Here is an 18789-nt window from a genome sequence, read left to right on the forward strand (position 1 = left end):
AAATTAAAGGATTTTTCATGCCCTTTGTGCAGGTTTACAGGTTGTTAATGAGTTACTAATGGAAAGTTCCTGTCTCCCTGAATTTTACATGAAATTAAAAAGTAAGCAGTCAAACATTATGGGGAGTTTGATGGGTCTCCTCCATGAATAACTCCCTTAACTCATTTTAAGGGGATTTTGCATGAATTAAGGGGTGAATTAATGTAAATGTAAGGTTATTTTAAGGGATTGCTAGACAGTATATGTTTATTGGAAATTATTATTGAGCTTTACATCACCTCAGAAGCATGGTAGCGCCTTTAAAGTCACACTGAAATGAAAAATGATTTTTCACCTTTTTAGCTCATTCTAACTATCACACACCTATTTGACAATTTCTGTCAAAAAATGAAAAAAAAAAATTTTTCTTGTATTTTTATATCAAATTCCCATTACCTTTACTTCCTGGAAAACAAAAATGTTTAGTGGTGACATCATCATGTACCAGCATGTGACATACAAATTCCAACCAATAAAACCATCGCAGATTTTTGAACAGTCCCGTCCCTCTGCCCCTCTCATCAAATAGAACTGCCTTTCTCTTCCTAACTGATCTCCCATTGGTTTACACTTTTGAATGATCCCTCTCTGCATTATGTCCCGCCCCAACATCCTGTTTCAACAGGAAATACATCACAGCACATCACAAGGAAGCAAGATGCTCTCAAAATGGTGTTTCATTGTGACTTTATACTCAATATACAGACTTGAAACCATTACCAATTGTATGTCATTCAGTAGACACTTTTGTCTTTAGTGCCTTACAGTACCATAACACCAAAATGTGTGCCAAAAGATTGGTGTTGTTCTTTAACTAAGCACACATTAACTATTTGCAATCAATCATCAGATTAATAATATTCCATTAAGGCTCAATAGACTTAAATGTTAATTGTTTGCATTCAAAGCAGCTCCATTTCACATCAAAAGACTTTCACAATACCGGTGTATACAGACAAATACAAGAGCAGATCTATGGGTATAAGAATAGCAGCTAAGCAGACACAGAAGATGTCACAACTAAAGCTATTCATAACTGTCAGCTCAGAGAAACCACTAGGACTTTATAGAGCATCTGTATTTTCACTTCTTTAAAGATGACAATCGCCATGGGGACTTTTATTTTGAAAATTTCACCTTTCTACTGATTTGTCACACATGATAGCATTACATGAAACGCTGAAAACTGAGATTAAAAGAGCTGAAACGTGCCTGTCCCTTTTTTCAGTAAATTTCCCATTCATTTTCTCCATAGGCATTTCAGAAAATCACAATATAAAGAGTTTTAAGCTTTGAACTGAACCAACCAGCTATGAGATGAATCATGAGCTTGGAACTGGATTCAGAAAAATATCTACATGAAAAACATAAAACAAAAAAGGAACTGAGGAACAAAGTTGAAATCAGATGATGTGATGGCTTCTACAGGAACATATATAGTCATCTCACAGTCTGATAGCTCATGGTACATCTACCTTACACCATTAGAATGTTATGGTTAATGATCAAGTTACCTATGGGAAAAATGAATGGGAACTTCCAGTACCCGACGTTTCAGCTCTATAGAACTACAAAGTTCCATCCAGGACCTTTCACACTGCAAAACATGACAAGCTGTCCAGTGATTTTAACTCATTTCCAGACCTATCAAGCTTATTTCATTATAGTTTTAGTCAAATGATCTCACTGCACTGGCAGATAATCTTGCTGGTTTCAATAAATTTCACTTGATACATATACATACATATGACTTCTTTCAAGAAATCATCATAAAACAATGAAGAAAATTTGGAAACAAGACACTTTCTCCAAGACAGTTTCACTTTTATTAAGTAAATGTCCTGAAACAAGTTACATTATCCTGAAAAAAAAGTCAAATTTGTTGAAACAGTGCAGTAAGCTTGATAAGTCTGGATACAAGATAAAATAACTGAACAAGGTTGTCAGTTTTTGCAGTGCATGCACTTTTTCCCCGCAGAAAATACACAATTCCCATATGGGATTCCTGGGAGAAAAGACTGTTGCTCCAAACAGTTTGGGAACTCCAAGTTTTGCACTCCTCTAGTCCTCCCTCCATACATATTGACTTGACATGAGGACCTGTACTGAAAGCCCTCAGTCACCACCAGCTGATGGCCTCTCTGTTGAAGAGTGCACTCCCTCACTTACCACTGTTCCCTACACCTGTTGCACACCAGCTTCCAATGTTTCTGTCTGTCCCCAGCTCCATCTGATCCACTGGAACAGCACTCTGTTCAACAGCGTGGAGGACGCTCTGGGGAAGAGGAACGGAGTCCTCATCATAGCTCTCTTTGTGCAGGTAAACGTCCATGTCAGTGCAGTGTAACAGAGCTTCATGGAAGGCTTAATGGGAGATTTGTTCATGTTTTAGCCAGTGAGAGATGTTGGCCGGGTGAAGTGTTGATTTTACTCACAGTTTCACATACAAGATATAACTGGGAATTTATTTAACCATGTAAAATTTTTGGAGATATTCACATATGTCATTACAGACGTTGATATATAAAGGGAAATACGCTTTTGGGGATAAAAAATCATAACCAAAAGACTACGAAAAAAACTTATTGGCACAAAATACATTCAAACTACAGTGGATATCAAAAGTCTACACAGTCTTTCAAAATTTCTACTGGTATTGCCTTGAAGCCTGAATGAAAACCCATTAAATTACACTTTTTTTCCCATTGTCTTTTGGATATAGTAACCAGCAAATCAAGGGAAAAACAAAAGCCTACTAATTTCTGGCGATGCATTACTAATGGAAAGCTAAAAAGTCGGAAACTTGCAGCCTCAAACTCGTGTATGTCACATGAGTTCTTGTGTTAAACACCCAATCTTTCAATTTCAGAGGGAAAAATGTTCCACTACATCACCATGCAAACAAAGCCAGTAGCCATTTATTTTTGCGAATGAGGCGGATCGCATCCCAAACTTCAGTCTACATCATCTACATGTACAAATACACTTTAGGAACAAATTTGTGAATATTTTTTATATGCAGGGCTCCCACCCAACCCCGAGGTAAAATCCCATGACTTTTCCATGACTTTCCATGTAGATCGGAGCACTTCAAACACCTAAAAAATGTTCTTCTCTCCTGGTTTGTTCATGTTGTTTTTCTAAAGTAGTGGACAGTCTGGTTTCCACTCTGAGACTTTGTGAAACAAGTTGGGAAAAAAAAACATTCTGGTATATTCCTGTAAAGTGACTCATTTGTGAAATTCTCTGACTGGAAGACACCTCAGTCTGATGAAACCATGTGTTACTCTGAGAAATGAGAGTGAACCCTTCCAGATCTGAGTCACGCCAGCTGAGGAAAACACACCGTGTGAGAAAACACACTCCTCCTGGTCTCGCCGTAGACAGACCCGACCCGCCGAGGCCCGAGTCACACTCACACTTCCTGTTGTTGACAGCTCCTGTAGTGTCTACTTCCTGTGAGGATGTGGCAGATGTAAACTGAGATCAGATCAGCTGACGTCTCCAAGTTGTGTCTGACCTCACTGTGTTTAGATGACGCACTGACTGCACACCGATGCCCTCTCACTGTTGTGTTTGTGTCAGATTGGCAAGGAGCACCTGGGTCTGAAGGCCATCACTGAGGTGCTACAGGACCTGCAGTACAAGGTGGGGCAAAGGACACTGGAATGGAATAGAATAGAATAGAATAGATTAAATGAAATTGGATAGAATCGAATAGAATAGTTAGGTTATAATATAATCGAAAAGAATAAGAAAAAACAGAATAGAATAGAGTAGAATAGGTTATATTACATTAGATTACATGAGAAATTATTACATGAAATTGGAAAAAAATGGATAGAATCGAATAGGTTATAATATAATATTATAGAAAAGAACAACAAAAAACCCCCACAATAGAATAGGTTACATTACATTAGATTACATGAGAAATTATTACATGAAATTGGAAAAATTGGATAGAATCAAATATTATAATAGACAAGAATAAGAAAAAACACAATAGAATACAATAGAATGGGATTAGATTACATAGAAATTATTACATGAAATTGATCAAATAAAAAAAAATAAAAAAAAATAGATCATATTAGATTATATTAGATTATTATTACATCAGATTAGAGTAGAGAGTAGAGTAGATGAAATGAGATGAGGTTAGATGCTGAAACTTTAATGATCTGATGGGGATGTTAGGAACATTGGGTAGAATAGAATAGAATAGAATAGAACATGTTTGTGAATAACAATAATGTAATTTGTATAACTGTATTTCCACCAGGGAAAGACCAAGATAATCCCCTGCTTCAACCCCAACACTCTGTTACCTGGTGAGGAGAAAACTATACACCCAGTACATGAAGCCTCACAATTAACTACTGAGGAGTTTCACTATTACATTATGTTGAATAAAGATGGCTGCCTCCTGGGCCAATATCATCATATTTTTATGATGTAAATTCATAGTAAATATCATACTAAGTAGTATCAAACTGATGGAAGTCATATGAGGAAAGGGTTTTTGATGGGAATAAAGCATAAAATAATGCTTTTCTAAATCTTTATATTAACTGTCTTAACTGTTGTGGATTTGTTACTGTTACTGTGTGACTGCAATACAACTGAAGAATAAAACCTGTCGTTCCATCTGCCCCCAGACCCCCTGCTGAGAGACTACTGGGTGTATGAAGGCTCTCTAACCACGCCGCCTTGTAATGAGAATGTGACCTGGATCCTCTACCGCTACCCTCTGACCATCTCACAGCTACAGGTGATGCAGCAACCACAGGCTAAACTATGAGAAAGAAACAGAGGTGGGGACTCAAGTCACATGACTTGGACTCCAGTCACAGTTTGAATTGCTTGAGACTTGACTTGCTGCATGAAGAGAAGACTTGAGACTTGACTTGACTTGGGTTCTGGTGACTTGGGACTTGACTCTGACTTGTACTTTGATGACTTGAAAAGGTTTCTAAAGTCTTGACTTGAGATCTTGTGTTTGTGTAAATGACTTAGATTGAATGATGCTCTTACCAAGTTTTTATCCTGTTAAAACCATATTGCATTGAAAAATCCTAGATATTTAGTTTTCTTTAAGATATTAAATTGATACTGGACTCTTGATTTGTTCTGACTTGACTTGCTGTTCTACATTTAGACTTGGGACTTGACTTGAGATTTGTGCCTCAAGACTTGAGACTGACTTGGGACTTGAGCAAAGTTGACACACCTCTGGAAAGAAATGCTTCAGCAATAAAATCTATAAATATACTGTAAGACTCACTCTACAACACTAACAAGACTGCACATGTGCTTGTTTTTATGGCATCTGGCATTGCTGCTGCTTTTATGCCTGTATCCTCTATGCTACATGTGCTTGTTTTTATGGTATTTTATGGTATTTTTTATGGTATCTGGCATTGCTGCTGCTTTTATGTCTGTCTCCACTACGTACTCTACTGAATGTTCTTTTTAACTGTTTATTTATAATTCACCGAGCAAATGAAGACAATTTTCTGTCTGAGTCAAAGACAGTTAAGCTTTCAGAATCTGAATTTGAATCTGAATTCAGGAGAAATGTAACAATAAGCCATGCTGGAAACTCATTTGTCCAACAAATCTGACAGCACCTGAACACCACATACCGTACTTGTTAAGGACTGCATTACCTCAATTTCCCCCATTTCTCTATGGGATTGTTCAAGTTTCATCTAATTACCCATAAATCACCACTCCTACCACTTCACCAGCTGACAGATACACACTAAATATCTCTCACAATCTACAGATACCCTGAAAAAATTAAGATTGGCCCTGTTAGATATTAGGAAAAAAGATTGAGTTGATTTTATTTGATGAACCACAGTTTTAAGAAAATACATGATATAATAACAAAAAAAAATAGTACCAACACATATTAACTAAAAATTAAGATAACAGGAAAGTTGAATTCTTTCAGTTTGTTATACACAAATGGCATACATTTAAATTTAATGATACACTACAATAATACATTTCATTTATTTTAGTTCTCGCCTATTTGAGTTAATTCATCAATGACAATGCATCATTTAAGTTAGAACTAATTAATCCAATTTGATAGAAACTTGTCATACCACTGAAATGAGCAAACCTGACAAAATAGACCGCATTTCATCCAGACATCCATCCTGAAATTACAGTTCACTTTCACTCTTATTTCCTAAGAAAGACATGAGGTCAGACTTTCATTTTCTATGCAGTGACTCAGCCTGTTACAAGGCTGTTCAAAACACAAGGTTTGCTGAGTGCTTTACAGAGCATTACAAGCATCAAGTGAAAAGAGAGAGAAGACATAAAATCACATAAAACAACAGATTACATAAAATGACTCATAATAAATTAGGCCATAATAAATAGAAACAATGTCTAAGAAGGCATGACTTTTGACTATAAGTCACGTGGATTTCCATTGGAATTTAAAATCTGAATTAGTAACCCAACATTTTACCCCTCCATCCCTTCTCTCTCTCTCCCCACCTCCAGACTCCTATCCAACAAAGTCACTAAAAAAGTGATACTCTCTCCTCCCTCCACAGGGAGCTCAGGGAAATCAATTGTCCTGACACGGATCCTTTAAAGCCAGGGGTTTGATGTGTGGCTTTGTTGTCGGCTGACCAACGGTTCACTTAGGGGATAGAGGAGTGCAAAGAGAAGGTTAAGGCGATATGTCAGCTTCCAGCACGCTCACCTGGATGTGACTCCATGGTGCAGTCAACCTCTGACATTCGCTGCTCCTGGAGAACGCTTTCACCTTTTGGTATTCAGGCTTTTCTCCTGAATCCTTCTGGATCACTCAGTCTCAGTCTCGCTCTCTCTCTCTCTCTCTCTACCTCCCACGCAGCTATACATCCAATCAATAATTCAGGCCCTTTCGAACCAGACTGGGGCCAACCTGAGGGTCTCTAGCATTCACTCCGGTCGCAGCTTTTATACCCGCTGCCAATCAATGAGTCCGTCACCGCGCCTTTAATGGATTTAAACTTTAAATCAGCCTCTGACCGACTCAGATGCCTCTGCAGGCAGGCCAGTGTAGAGGATGAGGACGCTAATCCTCTGACATTTATTTCAGTCTTTCATCCGGCCTGCCCTCTGGCCCGCTGACCCTTTGAAATACTAATGGAAATACCATCTTCTAGCTGTCCTGCCGGATCAGCGGAGTAAAGGTGTACTGACACAACCAAGCTGAACTTGCTGCAATGGAGTTTGACAGCAGAAAATGTTTCATGGATGTAAAACATAAACAGTAAATGTCAGGTTTTGGTGTCAGTCCCTCAGAATCAAAGAGCGAAGGCTTCTTTCTAGAGCCGCCATTTTGCACCAAGAGACGCTCAACAATCATACAGGGAGAAATCCATCGTAGAAGAGGAGAGAGACCAATTTCTCCACCCACAGAAGCCTCAATAGACCAGGATGCAATGCAGCAACAAGTAAGAGGCATAACTTGCTTTTTATCGACCGGAAAATCTCTCGCTCTTAGTGCACCATCGCTATCGCTCCCTCCACCCACATGTAAAACCAACAGCTACAGCTGAATGCAACAAGTTCACATCCCCTCTCCTCTCGGGTTGTCGAAAGGCATTCTGGGAAATGTAGGCAATCACTAACTGCAGTAGAAGTAGACGAGGCAGGTTGAGGGAAAGTTGAAACACCAAAAAGGTAAATCACAACACGCATTTCCAGAATAAATGCACCAAACATCCACCTAATATTGATTGCTAATGGCCCAAGAGTGTGTGTGCGTGCATGTATGGAAGTGCAGTGTGTGTGTGTGTGTGTGTGTGTGTGTGTGTGTCATACAACAGTTGTCAGGCCTACTCATTTTTGACATCTAATCTAGGCTATAAATCCTGCTTCAGTAAGTGAACAGTATGACCGCTCTGTGGAGTCTCAAGCACTGCTACCATGTTTGTTTTGGCCAATGCAGCTAGCTACCGTGTGTGTATGTGTGTGTGTGCGTGTGTGTGTGTGTGTGTGTGTGTGTGTGACCAACACTAACTCTGTCTGCAATGGCTGCATTTACACACAAACAGGAAATCTGATTTTTTTTTATCCTTTGAAGCACAGATTTGATCTTTACATTGTGGTCTGAATAGGAAAAAGAGAGTAGATGGGCAGACGGCCATGAAAAGAGTGGATCCGCCGGAAGACTGGTGTAAATCCAGACTGTTTGTTTTGAGGCAACATGAGATCCATGTTTACTTTGGGCAGCAGTAAATCCATCTGCCATGCTGACTGTGGGCAAACACTGTGCTTCCTGTTAGTGGTAGAGCTGGGTGGTGTTCAACCAGAATGAGCTTCAATAACAAGTCACAGTACAGCTAAGCCTGGACAACAGCATGTTCACTAAATAATGACCGAGTCAACTTTGCTCGAGACCCAAGTCAGTCTCAAGTCTTGAGGCACAAGTCCCAAGTCCACAAGTGTCTAAATGTAGATTACCAAGTCAAGTCCATGTCAATAATGTCAAGTCTCAAATCTAAATGTAGAACAGCAAGTCAAGTCAGAACAAATCAAGTCCAGTATCAATTTAATATCTTAAAGAAAACTAAATATCTAGGACCTTTCAATGCAATATGGTTTTAATAGGATAAAAACTTGGTAAGAGCGTCATGAGTTTGATTTCTATAATCAGTTTCAATTTCAATAAATTCAATCATTCCATACAAATTCAGAAAACAGAATTTAAATTCAGTCGTCTGCTGGAACAAATCTCATCACTTTCAATCTAAGTCATTTACACAAACACAAGATCTCAAGTCAAGACTTTAGAAACCTTTTCAAGTCATCAAAGTACAAGTCAAAGTCAAGTCCCAAGTCACCAGAACCCAAGTCAAGTCAAGTCTCAAGTCTTCTCTTCATGCATCAAGTCAAGTCTCAAGCAATTGAAACTGTGACTCCAGTCCAAGTCATGTGACTCCACCTCTGGGTCTGAGTGTAGGTTTCAGTTGGCTTTTTGTCACCAGAACTGAAAACCTCACCACCTGAGCCTCTAAAAGCCGTAGGAATCCCTGAGTGTCGTGCAAATATTTGTCATGGGGAGTACTTAGTATTTAGTTTGCCAAGGCGTTTAGTTTAGTTTCCCACCATGGGACCCGAGCCTGTTAAAACAAACTCTTGCCATGTAGGGAGCCAAGCTGAACAAATGTATTCTCTCACTCTGGAGGCCGGGCTCATTGGCTCATTAACACACAGTAGTATTCTTGTTATGATGGTTAGAATGATATATCAGTTTGACGATATATGGGGCTGATATTGGCCTTTTATTAGAAATTGGATATCAGTCAATCAGTGGTCTGATATCTCCGATATGATGGATATGATGATGTTTGTTTGTTTACATATTTATAGTAGTAGTAGTTGGAGTGTCCCATGGTCTAAATGCTGTTTCAGAGGCTTTCCCACTCTGCCAAGAATGTAATTCAGGGGGAAACACTGGATACTTGTAATTTTTTGGATCTTTTTGTAATGAAAATGGTCAAATTTAAAGATATTGAATAGCAGCTTCAATCCAGAAATATCATCATCGGCCTCTAAAACCCCACATTGGTCCAATGCTACTTCTCTGTCTCTGCAGATTGAGGAGTTTCGGAGGCTGCGGTCCCACTACAAAGGGGCAGAGCTGCCCGAAGGGAACGATGGGATGCTGGGAGACAACTTCCGGCCCACCCAGCCGCTCAGTGACCGCATGGTGCGTGCCGCCTTCCAGTGACTCCCACTCTCCACCTCACCTGAACAACAATGGGACCTATGGAAAAGTTGTATAAAAGGTAACAGCATTTTTTTTGCACTAAAATATCACACTACATTACAATATAAACTGTCTCATCCTATGTTATCTCATAGTACTGTTACTAAAAGATGGATGTGAGGCAAATATCAGACTTTGAGCATCCATGTTAAACTATATCTTAAACCAATGGCAACAGCAAAAAAGAAAGACCAACTTTTTGCTCATTTTAACTCCCAACACTGAGACCATTCTCTGTATTTTTAGTTAGTTCAGCAAGTTTCCTCACAGGGGGAATGACTTTTAATGGAAACAGGCATGCTGTCCCAGAGGTGTTTGGCTCCTCTGCAGCCAGGAGGACGGAGCACAGAATAATGGATCAAACCCTGGAAGAACTAACCCAGTTCAGTTGCTAATCTGGGACTAGCCTATATGTTCTGTGGAGGGATCCCTGATTTAGCTCAGCAGCACTGCGGCAGGGGAGGAGGGCTGTACTGTACTGTCGCAGCTCAAAATGAGACTTTTAGACTGAAAGCCCCGGCGCTGAACTATTGAGGCCACAGGAAGAGAACAGTACGTCTGTATTGTGTTCCTTAAAGAAATAGCTTGAGATTCTGAATTTTAGGGATGTAGATCTTTTTTTTATGTACAGTACAAGCACATCAGTGTGCAAACATTTACTGTATGTATAGCATTCAACATCAATAAATCATTACCACATGCATTTTGAGACACACTTTACATTAAGTGTTCATTAACTAATGTTAACTAATGCATTTACTAACATGAATTAAACATGAATAACAACATTAACAAAGATTAATGTTAAATGCATATGAACAACTGCATGAATTAATGTTGTTATACATGTTTGTTAATAATGTTAACTTTTTAAACTAATTAAGCATGAATAGTGACAAGCTGATACCAAATAACATGAATAACTCACTATTCATGTTAGGTAATGCTTATTGTGTCACATATGTTTCAGGATATGTTTAAATAATACATGAAGGTTTCAATTTAGACAATACACTGACATTAACAAACATGTATAGCAACATTACTTAATGCAGTTGTTTATTGTGCATTTAATATGAACTCATCTTTGTTAATGTCACTGTTCATGCTTAATTCATGTTAGTAAACACATTAGTTAACATTATTAACACACATGTACAACAACATTAATTAATTAATGCAGTTCATGTGGATTTAACATTAACTAATCTTTGTTCATGTTGTTATTCATGTTTAATTCATGTTAGTAATTGCATTAGTTAACATTAGTTAATGAACACTGAATGTAAAATGTTACTTTTGAGACAGTTTAATTGCTGTAAACATATGAGACAAATCCAGCAAGTAGTTTTGTCCTGTTAGGGCATTTTTAGAGTTGCGATCACAAAATGACTTATGTGCTGAAAATAAGATTATAAAATGGATAGTTCGGTCCTTGACTCTGATTGGCTGAGCCACGTTCGAAAAAACACATGATAAACCCACAGCTGTGACCGCAACACAAGGCTAAAACTGCAAACCTGCTGCCCACCCAGCCTGGTTTAGAGCCAAGGACACTTCAGCCAGCTCTCCAAAAAGATCATTTCTATCCAGTCAGTGGGTGAAAAGATACTCAACTTTGGCATCAGGGGAAAATAAAGGCTTTTCACATCCACTTTCCCAGGCCTGTAAATGATTTCCTGTAAACGTTTTAGTGGGCTTTTCATAGGCTTAAATAAATGAAACTTTTCATGAGGGCAACAGTGTGATGTGGGTGGCTAGTCTGAAACAAAGAGAGAGAGAGAGAAAGAGAGAGAGAGAGAGAGAGAGAGAGAGAGAGAGAGAGAGAGAGAATAAGTACTTTTGTGTTTCATACCAATAAAGCAGCTTTGAATTGAGTGGAATTGGATCAAAGAGGGCTGGGAAGCAGGGATGGTGGAGGGAGAGAGGGATGAGAATACCAGAAGGAATAGACGGAGGGGGAGAAGGAGAGGAGGTGAGGGACGAAGGGTGGTGAAAGGAGGGAGATAGAGGGGTATTGTAGGGGAGGGAGGTGAGAATGCCAGAGGGATGAAAGAGGAGTAGAGGGAGAGAAAGAGGGAGGGCTGGGGAAAAAAGAAGGAGAGAAAGAATAGAGGACTATTGTTTCTGGTGTAAAGGGATACTGGTCTGGTCCCACCAGCCCCAAACCACCTGACAGGAGCCCGGGATGGACAGAGAGGGATAGTGGAGCGGTGTAAAGGCGTGTTCACACTATTCCTCTTTTTTTCAAACTGCCATCCCTCTTTTGTAACACTTAAGTCAAAGATAACCTCTGGAAAACCTCTGTTTTTAGGCAGAGCGAGTATTTTCTAAAGTTGAGAAAAGCTTTTAGAGGAGAGTACATGAAACGGGCCGACCAATCACAGCGAAGAGTGAAAAGGAGGTGGACAGCGGAGTGTCTGACGGTGTTATGGAAATAAAGTGCAACCTGCTTTATCATATTATCAGGACAAAATGAGCTTTCTGTACAAAAAAGCAGAAGAGTGTGAGCGTGCACTACCATGACAATTAATGTGATCAATAAGCTGTCTATCATGTATGCAGGCCTAGTCCTTACTAGCATTAATAACACCTGAGAGACCTGGCAGCTGCAGAGAGAGATGTCAAAGGCAGTAATTTGACTGCATGTAATTAAAGGTGCTGCATGTAGCATTTCAACATCAATGAATCATTACCACATTAACTTTGAGACATTAGTATAATTAGTATAATTATCGTAAGCAAATGACACCATTGCCAAGAAGCCTCTACCAGCCTCTACTCTGTATTTTACATTTGGCGCTTTTCCACCGCATGGTACCGGCTCAAATCAGCTCGACTCTACTCCCTTTTGGTAGTACCACTTGGTTTTCCACTGCAGATAGTACCCCCTCAATGTCCCCCCCCCCCCCCCCCCCCCCACAACTGGTCGTCATAGCGACGCCGCATGAAACTGCCGTGACGTCATCTTCAATGCGACACACACAGCAACAATGGAGGATATCGAAGGGATGGTGTTCTTGATTCTCGGTATGTGTACCAGGTAATGTGGTACCTGGTACCTGGTACTTGCTCAATGGAAAACCAAAAAAGGCGAGTAGAGTCGAGTCGAGTTGAGCCGGTACCATGCGGTGGAAAAGCGGCTATTGTGAGCCACCAGGTCAGATTTGGAGGGAAATCTGCTGGATTGCTTTACGGCACAAAACAGGAAGAGGGCGCTGTTCTTCCAGAGCAAACAGAGATAAAGCTGAAGAGTTTCTGGCAGCAGATGGTGGAGTTAATATAGAACCTCCTTGGTGGAAGGAGGGAAAAATCACTTCCAGGAAGGGGGAGAGGGCGGGGAAACAGGAAGCAAAGTGGTTTATGGGAAATCTGGTCTTAATTTGGAGAAACACTAGCACTAACAATACAGCTGGTGTGAGACAGAGGCTACCGATCGTCTCCACCATGCTCTCATTTGTTTACAGTAATTATACCAAGGTGTCACAATTAATTTGACAATGACATTAAAAATGTTACATGTAGCTTAGCTAGGAGTAGGTTAGCTATGTTTAGCAGTAGCTTAGTGGTTCAATATTTTAGCGATAAAAGAAAGGAAGGGAATTGCATTTCTTCATCCATTTATTGTTTAATCACTGCCTCTCATGTCATGTATGTTTTGTATTACATTATATTACATTATATTAGATATTAGTGACATTACAGATGTAGATAGATATATTATTAGATATACATGGTTTGAACTCCTTTTCTCAGTAACTTTAACAAACTATATTTGTCTTGAGGGAAGCTTGGCTGCAGTTCAACTTCTTCTTCTTCTTCTTCTTCTTCTTCTTCTTCTTCTTCTTCTTCTTCTTCTTCTTCTGTGAAATAACTGGTAGCTTGTAAAACTAGACTTTCAAAGTAGCTTCCTCAACACTGGCTGAAGAGTCTTCAACTGAACAAGCAGCAAATATCACATCATGACACATGTAACACATCATAGCACTGAAATTCAACCTACAGAAACAGAGGAGCAGTAAAGTTCTCTCTCTCTCTCTCTCTCTGCTCTGCTCTGCTCTAGAAAACATCTGATTTTCATTTCCTTTTCTTCTAATCTGATCCATATTCCTCTTTCTTTTCAGGAGAGAAGAAAGGAGAGATGTGAAGAAAAAGGGAGGAGGAGAGAGAGAGACACTTACTGAGAGAGAGAGAGAGAGAGAGAGAGAGAGAGAGAGAGAGAGAGAGAGAGAGAGAGAGAGGGAGAGAGAGTGTGTTGGTGTGAGTCCAGATCACCTGGAGTTTGAAGGTGGACAAAGAAAGCATTGACCTCACACCCTTGCTGTGTGTGTGTGTGTGTGTAGGTGTGTTTTGCCTCCTGTGGCTCTCTCTCTCTCTCTCTCTCTCTCTCTCTCTCGCTCGCTCTTGCTGTGTGTGTCGTGCTTCTCTCTCTGTCTGTGTGTGTTAGTGTCTGTGCGTAGGTATGTCTCTAGGATTATTGTGCAATATGTTATCTGCTGTGTGTGTGTGTGTGTGTACGTGCGCATGCGTGTGTGTGTGTGTGTTTGTCCTGAAGAGGCTTTGTGATACACCGACTGGCCCATCTCTACTGTCAAAACAAGAGGAAACATCAACCACGCACACACACACACACACACACGCACACACACACGCACACACACACACACACACACACACACTATAGGCTGTTATCATGCGTTACAGAGACTTGAATGTACTGCAGTGGAGTAGTTCAACCACCCAGTGTACAAAACAGGATTTACAAAAAGAATATTTCTCATTTATGATTTTGTCATAAATCAATTTCACCTGATAATAAAGTGTTTTCGTTGCCATTTGGCTTCTTTAACAACATGAAAAGGGAATCTGAATCTGAATCTGAATGTTAAGCGTGTAGTAGAGTTTTTAAAAAAAAAAATTGCACATTTGTTCTTTAGAAACTATAATGAGTGTGATAAAACCGTTCATGTTCTATAGCCTCTGTTATTTAAAGCTGCACCAGGTAAGATTTTTATGTAGAAATACACCTGTTTTATCTACCTAAACCACAAAGTGCAGCTGCAACAGAAGAGTGTCCCATCCCCTCTAATTGAGACGCTGTAGATTCACTCTATTTGTCCAAATTCAATTCTGGTGTCAGTATGGTCACTGGTGGGAAATTTTCCCCACATAGAAAGTGATGAAAACTTAAGAGTGAAATAGAAAAGTGTCTCCTAAACAGCAGTGAGTGAGCGCCGGACTCACCAGACAAACCCCCACCACACACTAAGTAGAAGACATTTAGCTAGCAGGATTTCTGGGTAATGAAGTACTTCAAACCTCCAAAAATTCAAACTGCTTGGGGCTGCCTAAGTGCAAAGTTGCAGGTTGTGTGCAGGTTTTGAAAGCAAATAACCTTCGTCAACATACTTCAAAGGCTATCAATCCATCACAAGACCCACCTTTGGGCTATTATCAAATATTAGATTAGAATAGAATGGAAGAGAATGAATGGGAATGCTCCATCAACGTTCCATCAAATTTAGGACCCGGGAAACCTCTGACAGTAGTTTCTTCTGTTTTCCATATTTACTAACAGTTTTTTTTTTTTTTTTTTTTTTTTCAACAAACGGGGTCAGGACACATGCTGCGAGGCATACACTGAGGCTATAAACTCTACATCTTTAAGCAAAGGTAAATATCACTTTAGAGGGAAGGTTGGTGTTTTTTTGGAACCGGTATATTTGGTTTCACTTCATAGTTGCTATATTTACTCACCCAGAAAAAGAGTTTTAGTGTCTCATGATGGTCTAAATGCTGATTCAGAGGCTTTTCCACCCTGACAAGAATACAATTCTGAATACTTGGAATTTTTGGAAACATAGTGAATGTCACAAAATGTCAGGTATCGGCAGCTTTAATACAAAAATATCAGTATTGGTATCAGCCTTTAAAAACCTATATCAGTCGAACACTACCCCCTAAACTCCTTTTATACTGTTTTAGGAGCCAGAGAGAGTGAGAAGCACCGCTATAGTGTGAGTGTGTGTGTGTGTGTGTGTATGTGTGTGTGTATAGTCGTTTAAAGGTACTGTGTCTGACAAACTGAGCTGAAATAAACTGTGATAACTGATGACTGTTACTGTAAAGCAACAATAAACCACAACACTGACTTACTACAACAGTGACTTTAACTGGTGTTTTCACAGAACTGGACATCAAAGTAGCCAAACCCTCATGTACACTAATGAATATTGATATTAAGTAAATATGAATCGGTATGAGTATAAAAAACAACACAAAGAGTTCTTGATGAATCCAGTTTTTTCCATTTTCAAGCTGTTATATGTTATTATAGGTATTTGTGAAAGCAAATAATGTGTCATCTCATTATGATTTGAATGTATGAACTGTTGTGTGGTGATGTATGAAAATGTATATTTTGCATTGGCAATATTGTTTCTGACCAACAGCCATGCCAATAAAGTCACTGAATTGAGTTGTGTCTGGTAAAGTAAATCAAGCGCACCCCAAGTATTTGAAACTGTAGTCAGGCAGATTTAGTGAGATTTAGTGTGCGTTTGTTTGCCTGTCCGACATCCCCCCCCCCCCCCCGCACGCACACGCACACGCACACGCACACACACACATACACACAGGGCTCCACCCCTGGTTTTATAGCATAGCCCTTGGCACACAACCTGTTCCAGTCACATGCAACAGTACTGGATGTTCTCACAGTTTCTATATAGGGAGTTTGCACACACTGAAAACAATGAGTGGCACTTCATTCAAAAGCTTCTGTTCAGCGATACATTTAGCAAACATCATTATTGTTAAATGAATTGTGATACCTTGGTATAATTACTGTAAACAAACGAGACCATGGTGGAGATGATTGGTCGCCTCTATCTCACACCAGTGGTATTGTTAGTGCTAGTGTTTCTCCAAATTAAGACTACATTTCCCATAAACCCTGCTGTTTCCTGCTGGCATCTCCTCAGTGGTTTGCTGTGAAGTACAGTGACACATCCAGACTGGGTTTTCACTGTAAGTGTGAAACTGATTTTACAGTAGGACGAGGAACAATCTGTGTTACCAAGCTATCCTAACAGGAGAGAAGTACAGCGAACTAAATGACTGACCTTAGACTGGAAACGGCTGCATGCAATAAAGTCATTTTCCAAACATAACTGGAAAATACAGTGTGTTTTGTTTTTCAAAACCCTCTGTAATCTGATCCCTGTCTTTTCAGTAACTAATGGATCATACTTACTCATTATCAATAACTGTAAGGGATTATAGATGGCATTATTATGGCATTATCATTTTACTGGTATCTTGTTCCATATAATCTGCTACTCCATAACCCTGGACTCAATAACAAGCTACATCCATAATAAGTCTGTGGCTGTACATTGTGTCATACTTGATGATTTTACTATATACCAACTCCATATTTTTACATCTACATATAATATTATAGTGATTTACAGTAAATAAAGCAACATCCACACCTTTAAAGGCTAAAGACCTGGATAAAAGGAGGATGCAGTTCTTGTGTACCTATGCTACCCTCACTTGTTAGAAACCAGGCATTACAGCACAGAAATAAAAAGGTTTTCCCTCACAATACAGTGGAGTTCAGTTCTGTGTGTGTGATTGTTTGTCTATAATAGAGTTAGATCTAATCAGTGATGCTGTGGTAAATATAAAGATGGGTAAACTAGGAGGAAGGAAAACAGGCACCAGTATAAACAAAAATCAATTTTACTTTCAGAAAAACTCAACATAATTTATACTTTTTTCATTAAAAGTCCCTAATTTCATGCAACTTACTCAGTTTGATACTACTTACAATGATGTATACTATGAATTTACCTCATCAATATTTATGTCAGCCTAAAAAGGTGGTAAACTCTGTTACATAAGTAAAAAGGTAGGAAGAATGAGTGGAGGTGTGTCCACTACATTCCTTGGCCTTAATATAATTCATTGCATCCATATGAACCAAATCTCAGCCTGAAATATTTCATTCAGCTGAGCATTATTGGAACCTGGGAAGGCTTTGACAATATTAGATTTTTTTTTTTTTGTTTTATCCTTGATTTGCCACACAGTTTCCCTATTTTTCCCAAAGAGCATATCTCATTTCTGCAACCTCCAGGCCAAATTATCCTTCCTTTTCCTTTACTATTTTTACGTTTGGGATCTTCTTTTATGTTTTATGAACCACCTTTGTACCCCTCCTCTGACTGTAAATAACTGTATTTTCTTCTTGCAGCCAGCTGCAGTTCCTCTGACGGCCAGCAGGGAGCGCTGTGATGACGTGAAAGACAGCGTGGGCGTGCTGAAAGAGGAGGAGAGAGAGAAATGGAGGAGTACTACTACCCAATAAGGCAATCTTCACCCTTCTCTTTTCTCTTGTCCCCTCCACAGGGAGGTCAGAGGTCAGAGGTCAGGGTCTGGAGCTGGTAAGGATTCAGTCTTGCTCAAGGACACTTCAGCAGGACGGGGAAGTGAAAGACTGTCTCTCTGCCACAACAGATTCACATGCTTTTCCTCTGATCCTGGACAGTGCAGTCTAGATTTGACATTATTACACCAATTGGAGCTTTGCAGGGGTTTTCATTTCATCATCAACACCCTTTGGTTTTCCATTGGAACTGGAACCTATTAGAATATAACCTGTGAGAGGGGAGAAGATGTACACTGCAACAATTATCCATCCATTACTGAGTCTTAAAATGTTATTTTTCTAAGAATAAGTGAAAAAATCTGCAAGTGAGAACAGATAATCTAATTGACCTCCAATGCCAATCAACTTGTTGCAAGAAATTTCTTGAATGAAGTGTCATTATCTTGGTAATAGTAACGGGATACGCCTTATTTCACGATATTGTCACTTCCTCACTGATTCTGAAACAAGTCAGCCTGATTTAGAAACAAGGGATTTATCTTATCCCACTGGAAATATT

General features: G+C 39.4%; 1 protein-coding gene across 1 annotated transcript in view; it reads left to right on the plus strand.

Moving 5' to 3' along the window:
• Positions 1-13981, plus strand: part of ca8 (carbonic anhydrase VIII) — a 21375-nt gene extending 7394 nt beyond the window's left edge. The window contains exons 4-9 of the mRNA XM_071906279.2: positions 2264-2359; positions 3625-3687; positions 4325-4373; positions 4701-4813; positions 9659-9851; positions 13957-13981. Of these exons, the coding sequence (XP_071762380.1) occupies positions 2264-2359; positions 3625-3687; positions 4325-4373; positions 4701-4813; positions 9659-9793 (456 nt within the window). The 3' untranslated portion in view covers positions 9794-9851; positions 13957-13981. The remainder of the gene's footprint in view (positions 1-2263; positions 2360-3624; positions 3688-4324; positions 4374-4700; positions 4814-9658; positions 9852-13956) is intronic.
• The last annotated feature ends 4808 nt before the right edge of the window (positions 13982-18789 follow it).

This window comes from Centroberyx gerrardi, chromosome 13, assembly GCF_048128805.1.
Source record: "Centroberyx gerrardi isolate f3 chromosome 13, fCenGer3.hap1.cur.20231027, whole genome shotgun sequence".
Classification (NCBI taxonomy): Eukaryota; Metazoa; Chordata; class Actinopteri; order Beryciformes; family Berycidae; genus Centroberyx; species Centroberyx gerrardi.